Below are 18,390 nucleotides of genomic sequence, written 5' to 3' on the forward strand. Positions count from 1 at the left end.
CACAGGAGCTCGGAGCTGAATCAGAAGCCGAAGCAGCTGGAACTTGAAGCAGGGCTCCTTGGACGATGGCATGCTGGGGTCCCAGGTAGTGGCTTAGCCCCCTGCACTACAGCTCAGGCCCCTGACTTGGAGGAGGGTGGGGGTAGGTCTTAACCATTAGTCTAAATGCCCAACCCCAAGTCTTTTGAGAAACAATTTTAAATCTCCATTTACTTTACATTGTATACTCACACAAGACCTGGGGGCATTATTATTATTATCACGATCATTTCTGTCCTACAGGCGAGGAAACCCCAATCCAGAGAAGCGATTTGCCGACTCTCAATATGCACTTCTCTTAATAATACAGCCTGATTTTTCCGTGTGCATGGAGTAAGGCAGTCCCACGGGAGCAGCGCCCACAGCTTCCCGAGCCCGACAGAACCTCGCGGCGTGCTGCGTTCGCCTCGCCCAGCGGATAAACACGTGGATTCGCGGGCGGGCGACGTAGTATTCGGGCAGATGAGTCCAGTCTCGGCACTCTGTATCAACACAGAGGATCTGGGTAGTGACAACGACAACGAATGCACAGGTATTGCCCTCCCATCGCAGTGCCGGGCACAGGGTTATCAAATTCAGGCGCCCTCCCCGGCGCATTACAATGACCAAGCTGCGCCTCTGAAGCCGGGTTTTGGTGCTGTCCTCCGACTCCGCGGCCGGGCCGTTTACAACCGTGGGGATGCGACGTGGGGATGGGACGCAGCCGCTCTGGCTGGTGGTCACTGTTGGTTTCGTTTGAGGCTAACACTTCCGCCAGGCGGACTCTGGGTGGGCGAGCCTCACACCGAGCCTACAGCTCGCGCGCAGGTGCGGAGCCTGAACCACTCGCTAGGCCCCACCCCTCTCTCAGACTCTGCCCGGCTCTCGAAGCACTCTGCCCCGCACAAAGATGGCGCGGGGGGCGGGCTGGGCCAATGGGGAGTGGCGTTGCTCCCGGTCGCCTAGGCAACAGCCAATGGGCAGCGGGGATTGTGCCCAGTGCCGCTGCCCGGGATGGCGGCGTCAAGTGGGGCCGGCGCTGGTGGAAGTGGCTGAGAGAGGAGGTCCCCGCTGCTGAGCCCCCAGGATCGGGGCGTGACGGTCGTCCCGAAAGGCTGAGCCCAGGTTAGCAGACGGCGCATGTGGGCCGGGACAGTGTGGTGCCGCGGGTAGGGATTGAGGGGCCGGGCAGATCGTCGGACCGCGGTCCCATCCCTGAGGCGCCGACCTGGAGGGCGGCAGCCCTTGGGGGTCCCAGACCCAGGCCTCCCATCTCGCCGGTGGGGTGGACGCCTGCGATGGCCTGGGCCCTCAAGTGGGCGAGCGCAGCGTCCGGGGCTGCGTTGGGAGGGAACGGCAGGCATACCTGTGTGCGCAGAAGACGCTGCGGGCCGGGGAGCAGACGCGCGTGGAGGGGAGTGGCGGGGCTGGAAGCGAGAGTGGGCTGTGGAGGGGCTTGCCCTCGGGGTCTGGGCCGGCCCCCGTCACGCTCCAGTGGAGAGCCGTCCCACACGGCCCTGCGTGGGGAACTGCGGTGCCTCAGTTATTGATGGGTGACATCCCGCATTCTGGCGTCTCCAGGCTTCTCCGGCGCCAGCAGCAATCACGCCCCTCTGCTAGGCCCGTTCTCCTTTCCGTTGAAATAGAACACTTTTCTGACAGTGCCACTGTCCTGCGCCCTCCACAAGTCCAAGGCTTCGTAGTCGTCAGCGGTTTGGGACCTTCTTTCTGCTGCCAGTATTTTCTCTCCACTTTGTTCTACCTAACCATCCCACAGCCTTCCTAAATAAGACCTTTATACACTAACAATACGTTTCTTGACTTTTCGAGTGGAAGTAGACAAGGTTAGAGTAAGAATTATTTCTCTCTTTTTTTTAAAGATTTATTTGAAAGGAGGAGTTATAGAGGGAGGGAAGGAGAGAGGGAGAGAGAAAGAAAGAGGTCTTCCAACCTCCTGGTTCACGGAATGGCTGGAACTGGGCCGACCTGAAGCCAGGATCCAGGAGCTTCTTCAGGGTCTCCCACTTGGATGCAGGGGCCCAAGGACTTGGGCCATCTTCTGCTGCTTTCCCAGGCCATAGCAGAGAGCTGGATCGGAAGTAGAGCAGCCCGGACTTGAACCGGTGCCCATATGGGATGCCGGCACTGCAGGTGGTGGCTTTACCTGCTATGCCACAGCGCAGGCCCCAAGAATTATTTCAAGTTCATTCAAAAAAGCCTAAAAAGAGGTCCCTGGCATTGTGGCTCAGTAGGCTGCAGGCCATCCCATATGGACACTGGTTCGTGTCCCAGCTGCTCCAATTCTGATCCAGCTCCTGGGAAAGCAGTGGAAGATGGTGGAGTACTTGGGCTGAACCCTTGCCATCCACATGGCAGACCCCATTGGAGTTCTAGGCTCCTGACTTATAGAGGATGATTCTTTTGTTTTAGTTTCTGAAACAGCCAGGGCTGGACCAGGTGGAAGCCAAGAGGTTCCCCACATGAGTGGCAGGGACCCAGTGCTTGGAATATCATCTACTGCTTACCAGGTGCATTAATAGACAGCTGGATCAGAAGCGGAGGCGGGACTTAACCCAGGCACCGGGATGTCAGATACAGGTGTCCCAAGTGCTGGCTTAATCCTCCGTGCCACAGTGCCTATCCCTTCACAAGCTTTTTTTTTTTTTTTTTTTTTTTTTTTTAATTTTTTTTAATCCTCTTGATTTGGACACAGGTTACTGTGAATGTATGAATTTTTTCATAAGTTTGATTAATTTAAAATTTTAAAAAGCATGAAAACACTCTCATTACTGTCTCGGAGTTGTATCTGAAAATATCTGGGGCAGAAGAAAATAAAGACAGCAGGATTATAGTGTGTTATACAGACTAATAATTTATTAGTTTACAGGGAAAATTAGTAATTTGGGGGCTGTTGTGGCACAACAGATTAAGCCACTGCTTGGGATACTCATATTGCATATCTGAGTGCTGGCTGGAGTCCAGGCTCCTCTCCTTCAATCCAGCCTCCTGTCAATGCAGCTGAGAGGCAGCAGATCACGGCCCCACATAGTTGGGTTCCTACCACCCATGTGGGAGACCCAGATGGAGTTTCTGGCTCCTGACTTGGGCCTGGCTGATCCCTGGCTGTTGGACATTTGAGGAGTTATAAAAATTTTTAAATCATAAAAAATTTTCAAATAGTAATTTTCTCTTAAGTAAATGTTTGGACTGATCCATTGCGACCCATCTGTGAAGAGTGCAGAAAGGGTGGGAGCCAGTGAGAATCATCTGCTTGTGAGTAGATCCCATGTGTGCACATGAAGCCGACTCATACCCCGACTGTACCCTTTAAAATATTACTTGAATGACGGACACAAACATTGACTTGCATCTTTTATCACAGCATTGGGTTTTTCCGTCTTCATCAGTGCCAGATATACCTTAGTTAACCAGATTTATCTCAATGACCATCATGACTGGTAAAATTCCTTTTTGCACAGCAGCTGTGCAACTGACTTCTAAGTAGCATGACAAATTACAAAAGTCATAAGTTACAATTCTGACATTGTTCTAAGCAGTGATGGTGTCACTTTTTTGGACACATGTAGCAGATTCTAACAATGTATTCAGCGGTGGCCTAAAACCCATGCATTCTGCCTATGGTTCCCTTTAATTAGTACTTCTGGTTGTGGTCTGGGGAATAGACATCATTTTAAAAAGCAGCTACTGAAAGAAATATGCTATATTTCCCTAGCTCAAAAAGGAATAGAGGGGTTATCATTGTGTCATAGCAGGTTAAGCCACATCCTCGAAGGCCTGCATCTTGCATCAGAGTGCCTGGTTCAAGTCCTGGCTACTCTGCATTTCTATTCTAGCTTCCTGCTAATGTAATTGGGAGGCAACACCAAACCTATGTGAGAGACCTAGATGGAGTTCCTGGCTCCTGGCTTTTTTTTTTTTTTTTTTTTTTTTTTTTTGACAGGCAGAGTGGACAGTGAGAGAGAGAGAGACAGAGAGATAGGTCTTTCTTTGCCGTTGGTTCACCCTCCAATGGCCGCTATGGCCGTTGCACCACGCTGATTCGAAGCCAAGAGCCAGGTGCTTCTCCTGGTCTCCCATGCAGGTGCAGGGCCCAAGAACTTGGGCCATTCTCCACTGCCTTCCCGGGCCATAGCAGAGAGCTGGACTAGAAGAGGGGCAACGGGACAGAATCCAGCGCCCCGACCGGGACTAGAACCCGGTGTGCCGGCGCCACAGACGGAGGATTAGCCTAGTGAGCCGCGGCGCTGGCTTTTTTTTTTTCAAGATTTATTTTAATTATTTGAAAGGCAGAGATAGATGGGGCAGGGCGACAGATAGAGAGAAGTCTTCCATCCACTGGATAACTCCCCAGATGGCCACAATGGCTGGGTTGGGCCAGGCTGAAGCCAGGAGCCAGAAGCTTCATCCAGGTTTCCCATGTAGGTGCAGGGGCTCAAGCACTTGAGCCATCTTCCTCTGCTTTCCCAGGCCTATTAGCAGAGAGCTAGATCAGAAATGGAGCAGCGGGCTGGCGCCATGGCTCACTTGCCTAATCCTCTGCTTGCGGCACCGGCACACTGGGTTCTAGTCCCGGTCGTGGCGTCGGATTCTGTCCCGGTTGCTCCTCTTCCAGTCCAGCTCTCTGCTGTGGCCCAGGAGTGCAGTGGAGGATGGCCCAGGTCCTTGGGCCCTGCACCCGCATGGGAGACCAGGAGAAGCACCTGGCTCCTGGCTTCGGATCGACACAGTGTGCCGGCCGTAGCGGCCACTTGGGGGGTGAACCAACGGAAAAAGGAAGGCCTTTCTCTCTGTCTCTCTCTCTCTAGCTATCTAACTCTGCCTGTCAAAAAAAAAAAAAAGAAAAGAAAAAGAAATGGCGCAGCCAGGACTAGAACCAGCACCCATATGGGATGCTGGCACCACAGGCAGCAGCCTAACTTGCTATAACATAGCAATGGCCCCTGGCTCTTAACTTTGGCCTGGCCTAACCCTGATTGTTGCTGGCATTTGGGGAGTGAATCAGTAGATAGAAGATTTTTTTTCTTTCAAATGAAATTTTGAAAAACAGAAATACAAATGTATAGTATGTACTTTAAAAATATGGTTAGCCCATGTGGGAGACTGGGAAGAGGCTCCTGGCTTCTAGCTTCAGATTGGCGCAACTCCTGCTGTTGTGGCCATCTGGGGAGTGAACCAGCAGATGGAAGACCTCTCTCTCTCTCTCTCTCTCTCTCTCTCTCTCTCTCTCTCTCTCTTTCTCTTTCTCTGCCTGCCTCTGCCTCTGCCTCTGCCTCTCTGTGACTCTGCCTTTCAAATAAATAGATAAATCTTAAAAAAAAAAGGTTAGCCTACTTATTTATTTGAGAGAGAGAGAGAGAGATCCCATACTCTGGTTCATTCCCTAAATGTCCACAACAGCAATTTGGGAGCCAGGAATGCAATCCAGTCTCCCATGTGGTGGCAGAAATCCAGGTCCTGGAGCCATCACTGCTGCCTCCTGAGGTCTGCGTTAACAGGAAGCTGGAGTCAGAAGCTGGAGCTGAGAATCAAGCCCAGGCACTCTGATGTGAGACATCAGAGCCTTAACTGCTAAGCCCGATGCCCTCCCCATGTAGTATGTAGTTTGGAAAACAAATGGGAGAAGACAGTGGCAGGATTGGGCTGAGAGATGATGTTCCAGTTGCTGTATAGCAAGTTATCCCAAAACCTAGCAGGTTAAAACAACCGTATGATGCTCATGGATTCTCTGGGTCAGGAATTTGGAGGAATTCTCTCATAGGGTTGGTCTCTCCCTGCTGCATGATATCACAGATCGGATGCAGGCTCAGAGGCTGCAGGCTCCTCCAGAGATGCCAGTTGCCTGGGCTAGGATGATTCGTTGATAGCCCACTGGAGCGTCAATGTGTGGTTTGGCTTCCTCACATTGTGGTAGCCTGAGGGTAGTTGCACTTCTTTTGTGGTGGCCAGATCTCCCAGTGTGAGCGTACCAGAGAGCAAGACAGGAGTTGTGTCACCTTTCATGATCTAATCTCAGAGCACATCATTGCATCCAAATTGTTCTGTTGGTCAAAGCAGTTATGAGTTTGCTGAATCAAGAGAGGGGAGCTGGATTCCATCCTTTGATGGGTCAGTAGCAAGGTCAGATTGTAGAAGAAATGTGAAACAAAGGGTATTACTGCATACGTATTTGGAAAATGCAGTCTACTATATTTGATAATAAGATAATCATTCAAATTGTATTGACTTCCTTTAGATATTTTGGATATACTCCCCAAGAGCTAACCACACACCAAAAATAGTAGTTGGGTTTACAACTTGATGTCTCAGAGTATTCTGTCCATGATAATTCTCAATCTGGAGAAAAATCCCCTTTCAAGGGACCTTCTACTGGGTTCCCTGGAATAAGGAGAAATACCACTCTGGAAGTTTTGTGTAGCTTAAGAAAAAGTAAATAGGGGCCAGCCTTGTGGTATAGCACAAGGCTGTGAGGCCAGCGTCCCGTATGAGTGCCAGTTCAAGTCCTGGCTGCTCCACTGCTGACCCAGCTCCCTGCTAATGCACTTGGGAAAGCAACAGAGGATGGCCCAAGTGCAACCACATGAATGACCTGGATGAAGCTCCTGACTCCTAGCCCCAGCCATTGCATCCATTCAGAGACTGAACCAGCAGATGGAAGATTCTTTCTCTGTCTCTGTCTCTCTCCTCTGCTTCTCCCTCTCTCTGTGACTCTGCCTTTCAAATAAATTTTAAAACTTTTTTTTAAAAAAGTAAATAAATACTGTGTCATCACTGTGGCTACTCAACTCCCACTGTACTAACTTCTTCCGAAGTTTGAGTTAAGGCAAGTTGGTTAACTGCTGCCATTTAAAAAAAAATTTTTAAATTTATTTTGTATTTATTTGAGAGGCAGAGAGACACAGACAGATAGAGAAAGAAAGAGTTTCCATCCACTGGTGCACTCCCCAAATGTCTATAATGGTTAGAGCTGGGCTGGGGCCAAAGCTGGGAGCCAGGAACCAATCCAGGTCTCTTCTGTGGGAGACAGGAGCCCAATTTCCTGTGCCATCTCTGCTGCCTCCAGGGTCTGCTTTAGCAGGAGCTGGTGCCCGGCAGTGAACCCAGGCTCTCCAGTATGGGATATAGAAGCCCTAACTTGTAACTTAACTGCTGGGCCAAGTGTCCACACCCGCACCCCTGCCAAACACATAAAGGAAATGCCCTTATCTGAGAGTCTTCCTGTGTAAGGGGTGATTTCATGCTCATGTATGGGATGGGGGCTTTAGCGGAAGATGCAGCCCCGCAGATTCTAGCGGATGTGTTTTCTGAAGGGAAGAAACAGTTCTGTACCATAAGCTGACCTTTGGTGCTGTGAGTTAATTAGTCCTAGGAAGAGCTGAAGATGGTCTGTAGCTATCAAAATGCCTATCTGGAGTGGAAATAGTTTCCTTCTTTAGTTCTGATGGAAAACTGCTTCTCTTCCCCTCATTAAAGTTGTATTTGCCGCAGAGTCACGTTGACCTCAACCCCAGCACACGTTGATGCTGGGCTGATGATAAGAGCCTTGTGAGCCTGAAATGAGATGCTGACCTTATGGGACACTGATAGGGCAGAGAAGGCACAGCAGGGCCAGCAGCACTCCTCTGAGAGCCCCCAGAGGTTCCACAGGGGCTTTAGGATGGGAAGAGAGTGGTGCTTGCCAGAGAGCCTGGACTTGGAGCTCCTGACTGCTGTCTGGAGAAATGCAAAAATCCCAGACAAATGACCCCCAAACAGCTCTCAAACAGCCTCCATTAAGCAGGCCTTCATTATGAGCTAGAAATGGAACTTTTTCCATATTTGGGTGAGAACACAGGAATTCTCAGAACTCACCTGCCCCTGTGTCTGAGAGATGAAGAAACTGGAGCTCTGAGACAGGGCCAGGGCCTAGATGTGACTGCATCCCACCCCACACCCTACGCCCCACGCCCAGCCAGACTGTCCTCCCATCACGTCATCTCTGGGCTTTGGGTACTGTTACAAAACCTGGTGTGACAATAAGGCCACAATTACAATACCCATGGGACGTGGATATAGAATGAAGGGGTGACAGCTTTAATTGGATTTTTCTCTGCTTAGTATATACCTCATTAGTCAAAATTGATGAGTTTTTCTATTTCAAAATGTTACCTGAGGGACCAGCACTGTGGCATAGCAAGTAAAGCCGCTGCCTGCAGCACTGGCAGCCTATATGGGCACCAGTTCAAAACTCAGCTGTTCCACTTCCAATCTAGCTCCCTGCTAATGCACCTGGGAAAGCTGCAGAAGATGGCCCAAGTCCTTGGGCCCCTGCAACCATGTGGGAGACCCAGAAGAAGCACTTGGCTTCAGCCTGGTTTAGCTCTGGCCTTTGTGGCCATGAGGGGGAGTGAACCAGCAGATGGAAGATCTCTCTGTCTCTCCCTCTCTCCCCTCTCTCTGTAACTCTGCCTTTCAAGTAAATAAAATAAATCTTCTAAAAAAAAAAAAAAAAAGATACCTGAATTGTATTGGTAACATTTTTATACTGAGCAAAGACTTGAGAGAAATTTCCATTTAAGTAAGCATATGCATGTTTATATGTCTTTTTAAAATTTTTGTATTATTTTAATTTTATTTGAAAGGCAGAGAAACCCATATAGTCCATCAGTGATTCACTCCTCAAATGTCTGCAATAGCAAGGGCTGGGCTAAGCCAAAACCAAGAACCTGGAACTCTGTCCAGGTCTCCCACGTGAGTGGCAGGGACCCAGGTACTTGAGTCACCACCTGCTGCCTCCCAGGGTGTGCATAAGCAGGAAGCTGGAGTGGAAGCTGAACCAGGACGCAAGCCAGGCACTCTGATGTGGGATACAGGCGCCCCAAGTGGCAACTTAATTATTGCCCCAAATGCCCACCCCATAGGTCTCTTTCTGAAGGAGGAGAAGAAACTAACGTGTAGTGGGCAGGGCCATGCGTGTTCTAGGTACTTTCATGTATGCTATTTAATTTGATCCACCTGCCAAATCTGTGAAGTAGGTATTTGAGTATCAACTCTGCTTTATAGATGAGATTTAGAAACACTGAAGTAACTTGCCCATGGTTACATGATGAGCTAAGGTTTGAACTCAGGTCTATCTGCTGTCAGGAACTGAACTCAGGTCTTTCTGCTCCATTATACTGGGAGGCAACATAGGATAGGATAACGTAAATTTGTGCACTACCTAGGGAGCCCCAGAGTCCAGTTGCCAGGGCTCTGATCACACAGGTTGGCTGGGTGACCTTCATTAGTTTGCTTGTCCTCTGTGTGCCTCAGTTTCCTCAACTGTAACATGGAGATCTTGATATTTGCCTCATAAAGTTGTTGGAAGTGAAAGTAGATCACATATTCACACACACAGTAAGTGGTCCGTAAGTGTTGGTTCCTGCTACACATTTCAGGTAGCTTCTCTGGCATCAGCCCAGTTGATCTTTGAGGGTTATGCCACAAGGATTGGAGTGTAAATAATGCAGCGCCATAACCCACTACGATTTGAAAAAGACAAACTTAATGTCCTGGTGGTTTTAGTTGAACTTTTTTTTTTTTTTTTTTGACAGGCAGAGTGGACAGTGAGAGAGAGACAGAGAGAAAGGTCTTCCTTTGCCGTTGCGGCCGGTGCGCTGCGGCCAGGGCACCGCGCTGATGCGATGGTAGGAGCCGGGTGCTTCTCCTGGTCTCCCATGGGGCTCCACTGCACTCCCGGGCCATCGGGCCATAGCAGAGAGGTGGCCTGGAAGAGGGGCAACCGGGACAGAATCCGGTGCCCCAACCGGGACTAGAACCCGGTGTGCTGGCGCCACAAGGCGGAGGATTAGCCTGTTGAGCCACGGCGCCGGCCCTTTAGTTGAACATTTAAAGCATCCTTTTTGTGTAAAATATACCAGACCCTTCTTTGCAACTCCATCTCGGCTTTCATAGTGGAGCATCACTGTAACCTTTAACAGCGGGTGTGGGTTCCGCACCTCTGGGACTTAAAGGAGAAGAGAGAGTCGTTGGCCCTCGGCCTCAGGAGCTGAGGAATCCCTTCAGTTATGCGCACTAGGTCTGGTCCCAGTGCCTGGAAGAAAAGGTGCGCTTTTCCGACAGGTCCCTGTGCCTGAGGGTCAGACTGCGGGTCAGCTGTTCATCTTGGGAGATTTGTCAAGGATGCTTTATAGTTCAGAGAGCTTTTCCGCACAGCGTTCCAGTTAGTGGACTGGCAGTTCACAGATTTGCAGTAATCCAACGGTGCACTTCTTAAACAAAACTGCAGATCCTCAAGCTCTGACTGCAGAATCTGATTCAGAGGTCTGGTGTGGGTGGGCCTACGACTCTGCATTGCCATAATCACTTGTGAAAACCTTGTATTGCTTTTATTTGGAAAAGATGAAGGAATGAATAAAAAGGCTTCTGGAATTAAAAAAGAAACAAGGATTGAGGGTTTGGTGCATGTCAGTGGATTCTATTTGTCTCTATAGTAAATGCTATTTTGGATATTCTCACTCTCCAGGACCTCCTTGAACACAATATTCTTCTACCACTGGTATGAAGACAGATAGAGGCAGTCTGCAAATGTTATTGGCTGTTCTTTCTCCGCTATGGGATATGCTGATGGTCATTCCTTCTGCTCTTACTACCCAGTTATCCCACAGACCACCCACTCCTACCTGACCGTATTGGCAGCTTTGCTGTACACAGATGCACCACTCTAAAACACAGTGGCTCCCAACAACACACATTGATGTATCCCATGATTCTGTAACGTTAGTTATAGCTTGAGGCTGGGCTCGGAAAGAAGAAATAATGATGATACCCACCGGGTAAAGTTCATTGTGAAATGAAATCAAATAATGTATTCATTCACACATCACTAAGGATACAGAAAAAGCCCCTAAATGTCTCCTGGTCTTGCCTGAGCTCACTTACCCATCTGTGGTCAGCTGGAGCAGCTGCTCCATGTAGCCGCTCATCATCCTGGGGGCCGATCAGGTCCAAATGCAAGCCTGGTACTCCATCACCTTTGCAAATACCTCGTTAGTAGAGCAACTCACACAGCCAAACCAGGTCCAGTGGGCACGGGAGTAAATAAATACTGCCTCTTAATGGGAGGATCTGCCATGTCATATGGCATGGGCACAAATGGAGGGAGAAAAACGGCACCCATTTTAATGGTCTACTCAGTTATCACATCTTCCTTGCAAACTTTTTTCACTGTAGGCTTTGTCTACCCCATCCCTCCGGCTCCCTTTGCCGAAATCATTTTTTCAGGAACACTGCTTTTATCGTATTCCATCCCTGTTCACACCCCCTCCTCCCCAGACTTCCTCTTTTCTCCACCGTATCAGCTATAAGCTCTTCTGCCTGGTTTTCACGGGTCTCCTTAAACTAGCCTGACCTAACAGTGGAGGATAGAGTATGGGAGAGAAAGGGCCAGCCATGGTCAGGGGAGGCAGGTTCCAGCTCAGCCACCAACCCACCCCTTAACCTCTCTGGGCTTCTGTCCCTCCAGCCACAAAATGACAGTATTTGGACAACTAAGTCCACTAGGTTATTTTCAGATTTAAGATGTTAGCTGACTGTACCTCAACAATTTATGTCCTATTGCTCCCTAAATAAACTGTTATAGTAAGACCAGGCTTGTTTTCCCTGTGAACTGCCCATGTCTCCCTTGCTCTTTTGTGTTTCGTTCCATTCCCCATGTGTTCCCAATCTGGAACTGCTCTCTGCTTTCTCCCTGCTCGTTTAAACCCCACCCATCCCTTGTCTTCATTAATCTCTGCCATCCAAGCTGGTACTTGATTGCATTACCTCTGTTATAATTCAGTGTTTACTTGTTGGTTGAATCGACCAGATTATAATCTCACTGAGGGAAGAGACTGTATGTGTTGACTAAACACATAGTAGGTGTTGAGTAAATCATTGTCCATTAATCCTCCACTGCCAGGTCATGGAGAACTGGAACTAACTGAAACCTTTAAAACCAAGAGGAGGATAATAGTGCTTGGGCAGAGGTGGTGAGGATGGCGGCGGTTGGAGAAGTAGGTGTTTTTGTTAAAAGTATCCAAGTCAGTGGAGATGTAGCGGCCTGGTGGCCTCAGAGAGTGTGACGGCGATGCTTTGCGGAGCATCCCTCCAGCCGTGCTGTGACACTGTTTCCCTCTGCTTGTTTCCTACAGCTTTCACCCTTTTCTTCTGTAAGCTGTCACCATGACCCTGACAAAGGGTTCCTTCACCTACTCCAGTGGGGAAGAATACCGTGGCGAGTGGAAGGAGGGTGAGAAGGACCCCTGGGGGAATCCCAGGGCACCAGACTAGACAGCCAACTCTATGGAGCTTCAGGACTATTTCCAACTCCAGGACTTAATTCCAGAGTGCCTTTCCTTTGTTCTATGTTAGGGTTAAATAAAAGAATTAGAAAATGCTCTTATTCATCCAAACCCCCACAAGTGAATTAAATCTTTACATTTCTAAATTTGAAAGGATGTTTTAACATCCTTTCATCCTTCAGTAATATTATTTGGGAATTTTAAAAAATAAATGCTAATGTACCCAGCAGAGTATAGTGAATTATTTTTAAGTGTCCATAAATTAGAGTACAGAGTTCAGTGCAATGAATTGGTTCCAATGAATGTTAAGAAGTTAGGGGGGCTGGCACTGTGCCATAGTGGGTAAAGCCATCACCTGCAGTGCCGGCATTGAAACCTGGCTGCTCCACCTTTTTTTTTTTTTTTTTTTTTTTTTTTAAGATTTATTTATTTGGAAGTCAGAGTTACACAGAGAGAGAAGGAGAGGCAGAGAGAGAAAGAGGTCTTCCATCCGCTGGTTCACTCCCCAATTGACCGCAACGGTCAGAGCTGCGATGATCCAAAGCCGGGAGCCAGGAGCTTCCTCCAGGTCCTCCACTTGGGTGCAGAGACCCAAGGACTTGGGCCATCTTCTACTGCTTTCCCAGGCCATAGCAGAGAGCTGGATCGAAGTGGAACAGCCGGTACTTGAACTGGCACCCATATGGGATGCTGGCACTACAGGTGGCGGCTTTACCCACTATGCTACAGCACCGGCCCCTGCTCCACTTCTGATATGGCTCTCTGTTATAGCCTGGGAAAGCAGTGGAGGATGGCCCAGGTACTTGGGCTCCTGCACTCTCGTGGGAGACTCGGAAGAAGCTCCTGGCTCCTGGCTTCAGATTGGCCCAGCTGTGGCTGTTGTGGCCATCTGGGGAGTGAACCAGCAGATGGAGGATCTCTCTCTCTGCCTCAGTCTCTGCCTCTGCCTCTCTGTAACTTTGCCTTTCAAATAAATAAATGAATGAATGAATAAATAAATAAATAAATCTTTTAAAAAAATGTTAGGAAGATCTGAAAAGTAGGGCAGACACTCAAGAACAAATGAGATTCATTGCCTTGAATTTCCTGTGACACACAGCTCATTACCTTTGGAAGTGTCCATTCATAGGACTAGTCAAATTCTTTGGAGCCTGACACTCTGCAGGAAGCAGTTTGATGACATTCAGTTTGGAAGCATAGTCTGGCTGCTTTGAAGTCTTGTGGGTCCAGGGCTAGCAAGCCAGGAAGTGCCCCGAGGGGCTGGACTTGCTGCCCTCTCGCAGGTGAAGGGCAGTTCAAGCTGTTACCAGACACTCACCTCATTCTGCTCACATTAGATCCCCGTGGCCGATGAATGCAGATGGGGCGTGACCTTGCCTCTTCCCATCCCAAGCCTTTTCTCTTGCCTCCCAAACACCTGCTGTCCCCTCAAAGACGGCCTTTTGGAGGAGAGACTGCCTGAGGTTCTGCTGGGGGCAGTCTCTGTCCACCAAAGGAACACCCTCAGCTGTGTTTGAAGGACATGCTGCTCTGTGTTCTGGTCCATTCAGTGGGTAAGCACAACAGTATGGACCAGACAGAGCTCAGCCAGTGCTGCCAGGGAGGGTGTCAGGTTCACCCAGGAGCCTCCCAGTCTGAGGGACACGTCTGTTTATTTCTCAGGGAGGCCCCTGTGTAAAGGTGAGTGTTGGGGCTACCTGTCGGGCTGCCCGCTGCATCTGCAATCTTGCTCCCCTGCTCAGAGCTCTGTGATCTCCAGCAAGTTATTTAGCTTCTCCCTGCCTCGATCTTCCCACCTGGCAAATGGAGTAAAAATAGTACTATGCCTACTTCATAAGGTTTTCATGAAGATTAAATTAGATGAAGCCAGAAGACTGGCTGGCTCATAGCAACTACTATAAATGTTAGCTATTTTGATTTACTTATGTATTTATTGAGAAGCAGACAGAGAGCTCCCATCTGCTGGTCCATTCCCCAAAGGCCCAAACAGCCCATGCATCTGAACCCCTAGGCCAGACTCCTGCCCCAGGTGGGGTTTTTTTCAAGTGCCCACTTACCATTCATACTTGGGGGACCCTGCTCCATAGATGATGCCTGTGACTTAGGATGGGCAGTGCCAGGAGCAGTATTTTCCTGGTGCCTGGACTGGCTAACATTCTGCCCTGCGAATGCCCTGGCTTCTCTTCTTTCCTCTGGGGTCCAAGGAGTGGGAGGTAAGGGATGCTGGACGGGTGAGAAGGGACCAGAAGCTGCCCCTCTCCAGCCTCACACCTGTCCATCTCTTTGCTCAGGCCGCAGGCATGGCTTTGGTCAGCTGATGTTTGCAGATGGTGGCACCTACCTGGGTCATTTTGAGAATGGGCTTTTTAACGGCTTCGGGGTACTGACCTTCTCAGATGGCTCAAGGTGGGTATCAGGTCATTGCTTTCTCAGCCTTCCACTGGGGAGGCTCTGATTCTAAAGTGGGGCAGGCAGGGAGTGAGCAGCTCTTTTGTTGGTGACATTTGAAATCAATCTAAAATTTGAAATATCAAGGAGTGAGTGGCCTTGCACTCTACTCGCTATATTCTTTCCTTGAGATTCGGGCCTCACATCACACATACTCTCCGACCCTTCTCTGCTGGCTGCGAATGGGGTGGGTGTGGCTGGGTAGAGCTCCAGGCTCGGTGCCAACAGCTCTGCTCTGCTCCTGGGTCTTAGTGAGGAACACATAGCGGCAGCTGCTGGCCTCAGTGAACCCGGATGGCTAACATGCCCACTAAAGGCTAACATCTTGGTGTTTCCGCAGGTACGAGGGGGAGTTTGCTCAGGGCAAGTTTAATGGCGTCGGAGTCTTCATCCGACATGACAACATGACCTTTGAGGGGGAATTTAAAAATGGCAGAGTAGATGGTTTTGGTAAGTTTCAGCCCACCGGGACGGGTGCCTTGGGCGGGCACAGCAGGGTGGAAATACCTTTTTAGTGCAGCCCCTCCCCTGCTACCCTACAGCCGCAGGGGTTGTGCCCCCATGCTTCCCCACCCAGCTGCCCTGCGGAGGACTCCTGAGCAGAGCCGCGAGTTTTTCCCATCTTTGGCCTTGACACGCCAAGCTAGCCTCTGCAACGTTAGTGTCACCATCACTCCGTATTTGTCTGTCCTCCCCAAGGCCTGCTGACTTTTCCCGATGGCTCTCATGGCATCCCGCGCAACGAGGGCCTGTTTGAGAACAACAAGCTGCTGCGGCGGGAGAAGTGCTCAGCCGTGGTCCAGCGGGCCCAGAGTGCCTCCAAGTCAGCCAGGAGCCTCACTGCCTGATGCGGGGCTGGGCACCAGCTGCCGAGGACTGGGAAGGACCACGGCCCCGTGGTTCAGCCGAGGTGAACAGTCGGACCAGATCTGAGCCGAGCTGAGCCGAGAGGACTGCGGAGCAGCAGCCCTGTGCTCTGCCCGGCACCTGCCAGTCGGGACCCAGCTGCAGGAAATGCCAGGGCGTCTGCTCACGGGCCCTGCCCAGCTGCCAGCAGTCTGTTGTTTCTTCATCCTTAGGTGCAAGAGGACAGAGGGAAAGCCACCTTGTCTCACTCGTTATCTCTGTTCCTACAACTTAGGCTTAGCCAGTGCAGACCAGATGGGGCCTGCTACCCCTTTCTGCCAACTGATAGAGAATAATCTTCATTCTGCCTACATCTGGGGCGGATGAAGCTAACTTCTACATAGGGCCTGTGCTTTGTGCTGCCCTGGAGAAGTAGGGAGAGGAACGGGGGCACGTAGTACAGTTGGCAGAGCTTTTCTGGTACTGCCTCCTTCGCTGCTGCTTGGAGGCCTGCTCCACACTCTACCCAGAACGAGCCTCCTCTCTGCTTGTCCCTCTGTGCGGATCCAGGAAGCGTGCGGCGTTCCCCTCCCTGACTGTCCAAGCTGTCGTCCTTACCTTGCAGCAGGTGATCCCCATCTGTGCCTCTCCTTCCTTAGATGTCAAACAGGACCCCTTCATGGGCTCTTCAAGAAAGACTCGCACACGCAGTCCCCTTACAGAACTTGCACTAGTTACACCAGGGCAGAGTAGATGTAAGCACTTCACTTGACTGCCCACCGTGGAGGGAACTGAATCCCTGGGGATGGCGTGGACTGACAACGGCCTTTCCCAGTGTGCCGTGGGTCAGACTCAACCACACCCCTTACGTGTAAGTGGAATTGGCCGTCCAGGACTGTGGTGAACTAGGAGCATGTGACTCTGTGCATCTGGTTCACTGCGACTTTTCTGCCATGAGACCTGGGATCACTCCTGACCGATAGGATCCCTGCACAGTTACATGGGGGCTTCCAGTTACCCTGTGACCCGGACACGTGGCCCAGTCCGTATCCTCACCGCGCCTGTCCCTCCACAGCAGACTGTGGTGAAAACGATAGCCGTGTGCCTCTGTTTATTCTCTGGATTGTACTGTAGAGCAAGTGTTTATGAAGATTAAACAGATCACAAGAACCGCCTCTGCTTAGCTTTCCTTTCTCGTCCTTGGGCTTGATGTTTCTAAAAGTTAATCAGGCTGGGGCTTGGGACTGACCTGCACACTGAATGATGTAATATCATCTGATTCTCAAAACCTCTGCAGAGTGGGGGTGTGAAGTGAACTTTTCTTTTATGCAGATAGGCTCAGGTTGCCCAAACGAGCAAGTGCTGAGCCAGATGGGATTTGTGTCCCTTTCTCCCTGACTCCAACTCCCTTTCCACGGGATTCCTCATAACCTAAGCATCAGAGTGCCAAGTCCTGAGACCACTTTGCTACCAGACCTGCTGGGCTGCCTCAGGCAAGTCAGCTCCTGCCCAGGGCGCCCTTGCAGCCACGCCGAGCCTTTGAGGTGCATGATCTTGCCCAGTCCTCAGCACAGCCCTAGAGGAAGGCCTCTTATTATCGCCTTTGTGTTACTGATGAAGCTCAGGGAGGTTAGCTGGATTCTCCCAAGTCCCGCAGACACACTAAGGGGCAGATCCAGAACTTAAATCCAGCTCTGTTTAAGCCCAAAGGCAACGCTCTTCACCAGTACACTAGCCTGCCTCCCCAGCCTTGTCTTTCTCCCAGCCCTAAGCCTGAGTCTTCTCTGACAGGTGCCATGAAAGGAGCCCAGAGGCTAAGCCCCAAGCTTTAGTGCCACCCAGATGCCTACTTTCCATTGAAAATTGATGTTGTTTGTGTTATTCTCTAACCTCAGTCCTAAGCCAGGATCCATTTCCCTCACATACACCCCCTTTATTTGAGGGTCAGAGGGATCAGAAAGGGTGACAGAAAGATCTCTCATCCACTGATTCACACCCTCAAATGCTTGCAATGATTGGGACTGGGCTGGGCCAAAACTGGGAGCCAGGAACTCAATTCATCTCCCACTTTGGTGGGTGGAGTCCAATCATTTGAGCCATTGATGCATTAGCAAGAAGCTGGAGCCAAGAGCCAGAGCTGGGTATCAAACCCAGGCACTCTGTTATGGGATGCAGGCACCTTAACCCAGGCCAAACACCCACTCCTATTTAACTCTTAACTTTACACTTTTGTTTTAGTAATTTTTTTATTTGAAAGACAGAAAGATCTCCCATCTGTTGGGTCACTCCCCAAATGCCCATAACAGCCAGGGCTGGGTCAGGCTCAACGTAGGAGCAGGGTGGCAGGGACCCAACTATTTAAACATTTACTGCTGCCTCCCAGGGTGCACAGTAACAGATAGCTGGAATTGATAGAGCCAAAACTCAAACCTGGGCAAATAAATAAGTCATTTAAAATATATTTAGGGGCTGGTATCGTAGTGCAGTGGGTTAAGCTGTCACCTACGATGCCAGCATCCATACGAGGGCCAGTGTGAGTCCTGGCTGCTCCACTTCTGATCCAGCTCCCTGCTAATGTGCTTGGGAAAGGCAGTGAGAGATGGCCCAAGCACTTGGGGCCCTGCCACCCATGTGGGAGACCTGGATGGCATTCCTGGCTCTAGGCTTCTGCCTGGCCCAGCCTTGGCCATTGCAACCATTTGGAGAGTAAATCAGCAAATGAAACTGTGTGTGTGTGTGT

At 50.2% G+C, this 18,390-nt stretch overlaps 1 protein-coding gene across 3 annotated transcripts; it reads left to right on the top strand.

The window, feature by feature from the left end:
• Positions 1 to 473: 473 nt before the first annotated feature.
• MORN4 (MORN repeat containing 4) lies at positions 474 to 16,820 on the top strand. Of its 3 annotated transcripts, none has more exons than XM_062214517.1 (5): positions 474 to 571; positions 12,207 to 12,304; positions 14,648 to 14,762; positions 15,145 to 15,254; positions 15,504 to 16,820. In XM_062214517.1, exons 2-5 carry the CDS (start codon positions 12,238 to 12,240, stop codon positions 15,650 to 15,652), a joined length of 441 nt encoding a protein of 146 aa, XP_062070501.1. In that variant the 5' UTR covers positions 474 to 571; positions 12,207 to 12,237; the 3' UTR covers positions 15,653 to 16,820. The 3 variants fall into 3 exon arrangements, with proteins under 3 accessions (XP_062070501.1, XP_062070500.1, XP_062070503.1); XM_062214516.1 differs by lacking the exon at positions 474 to 571 and adding an exon at positions 1,028 to 1,143; XM_062214519.1 differs by lacking the exon at positions 474 to 571 and adding an exon at positions 9,626 to 9,701.
• The last annotated feature ends 1,570 nt before the right edge of the window (positions 16,821 to 18,390 follow it).

Source organism: Lepus europaeus, chromosome 17 (genome assembly GCF_033115175.1).
Source record: "Lepus europaeus isolate LE1 chromosome 17, mLepTim1.pri, whole genome shotgun sequence".
Taxonomy (NCBI): Eukaryota; Metazoa; Chordata; class Mammalia; order Lagomorpha; family Leporidae; genus Lepus; species Lepus europaeus.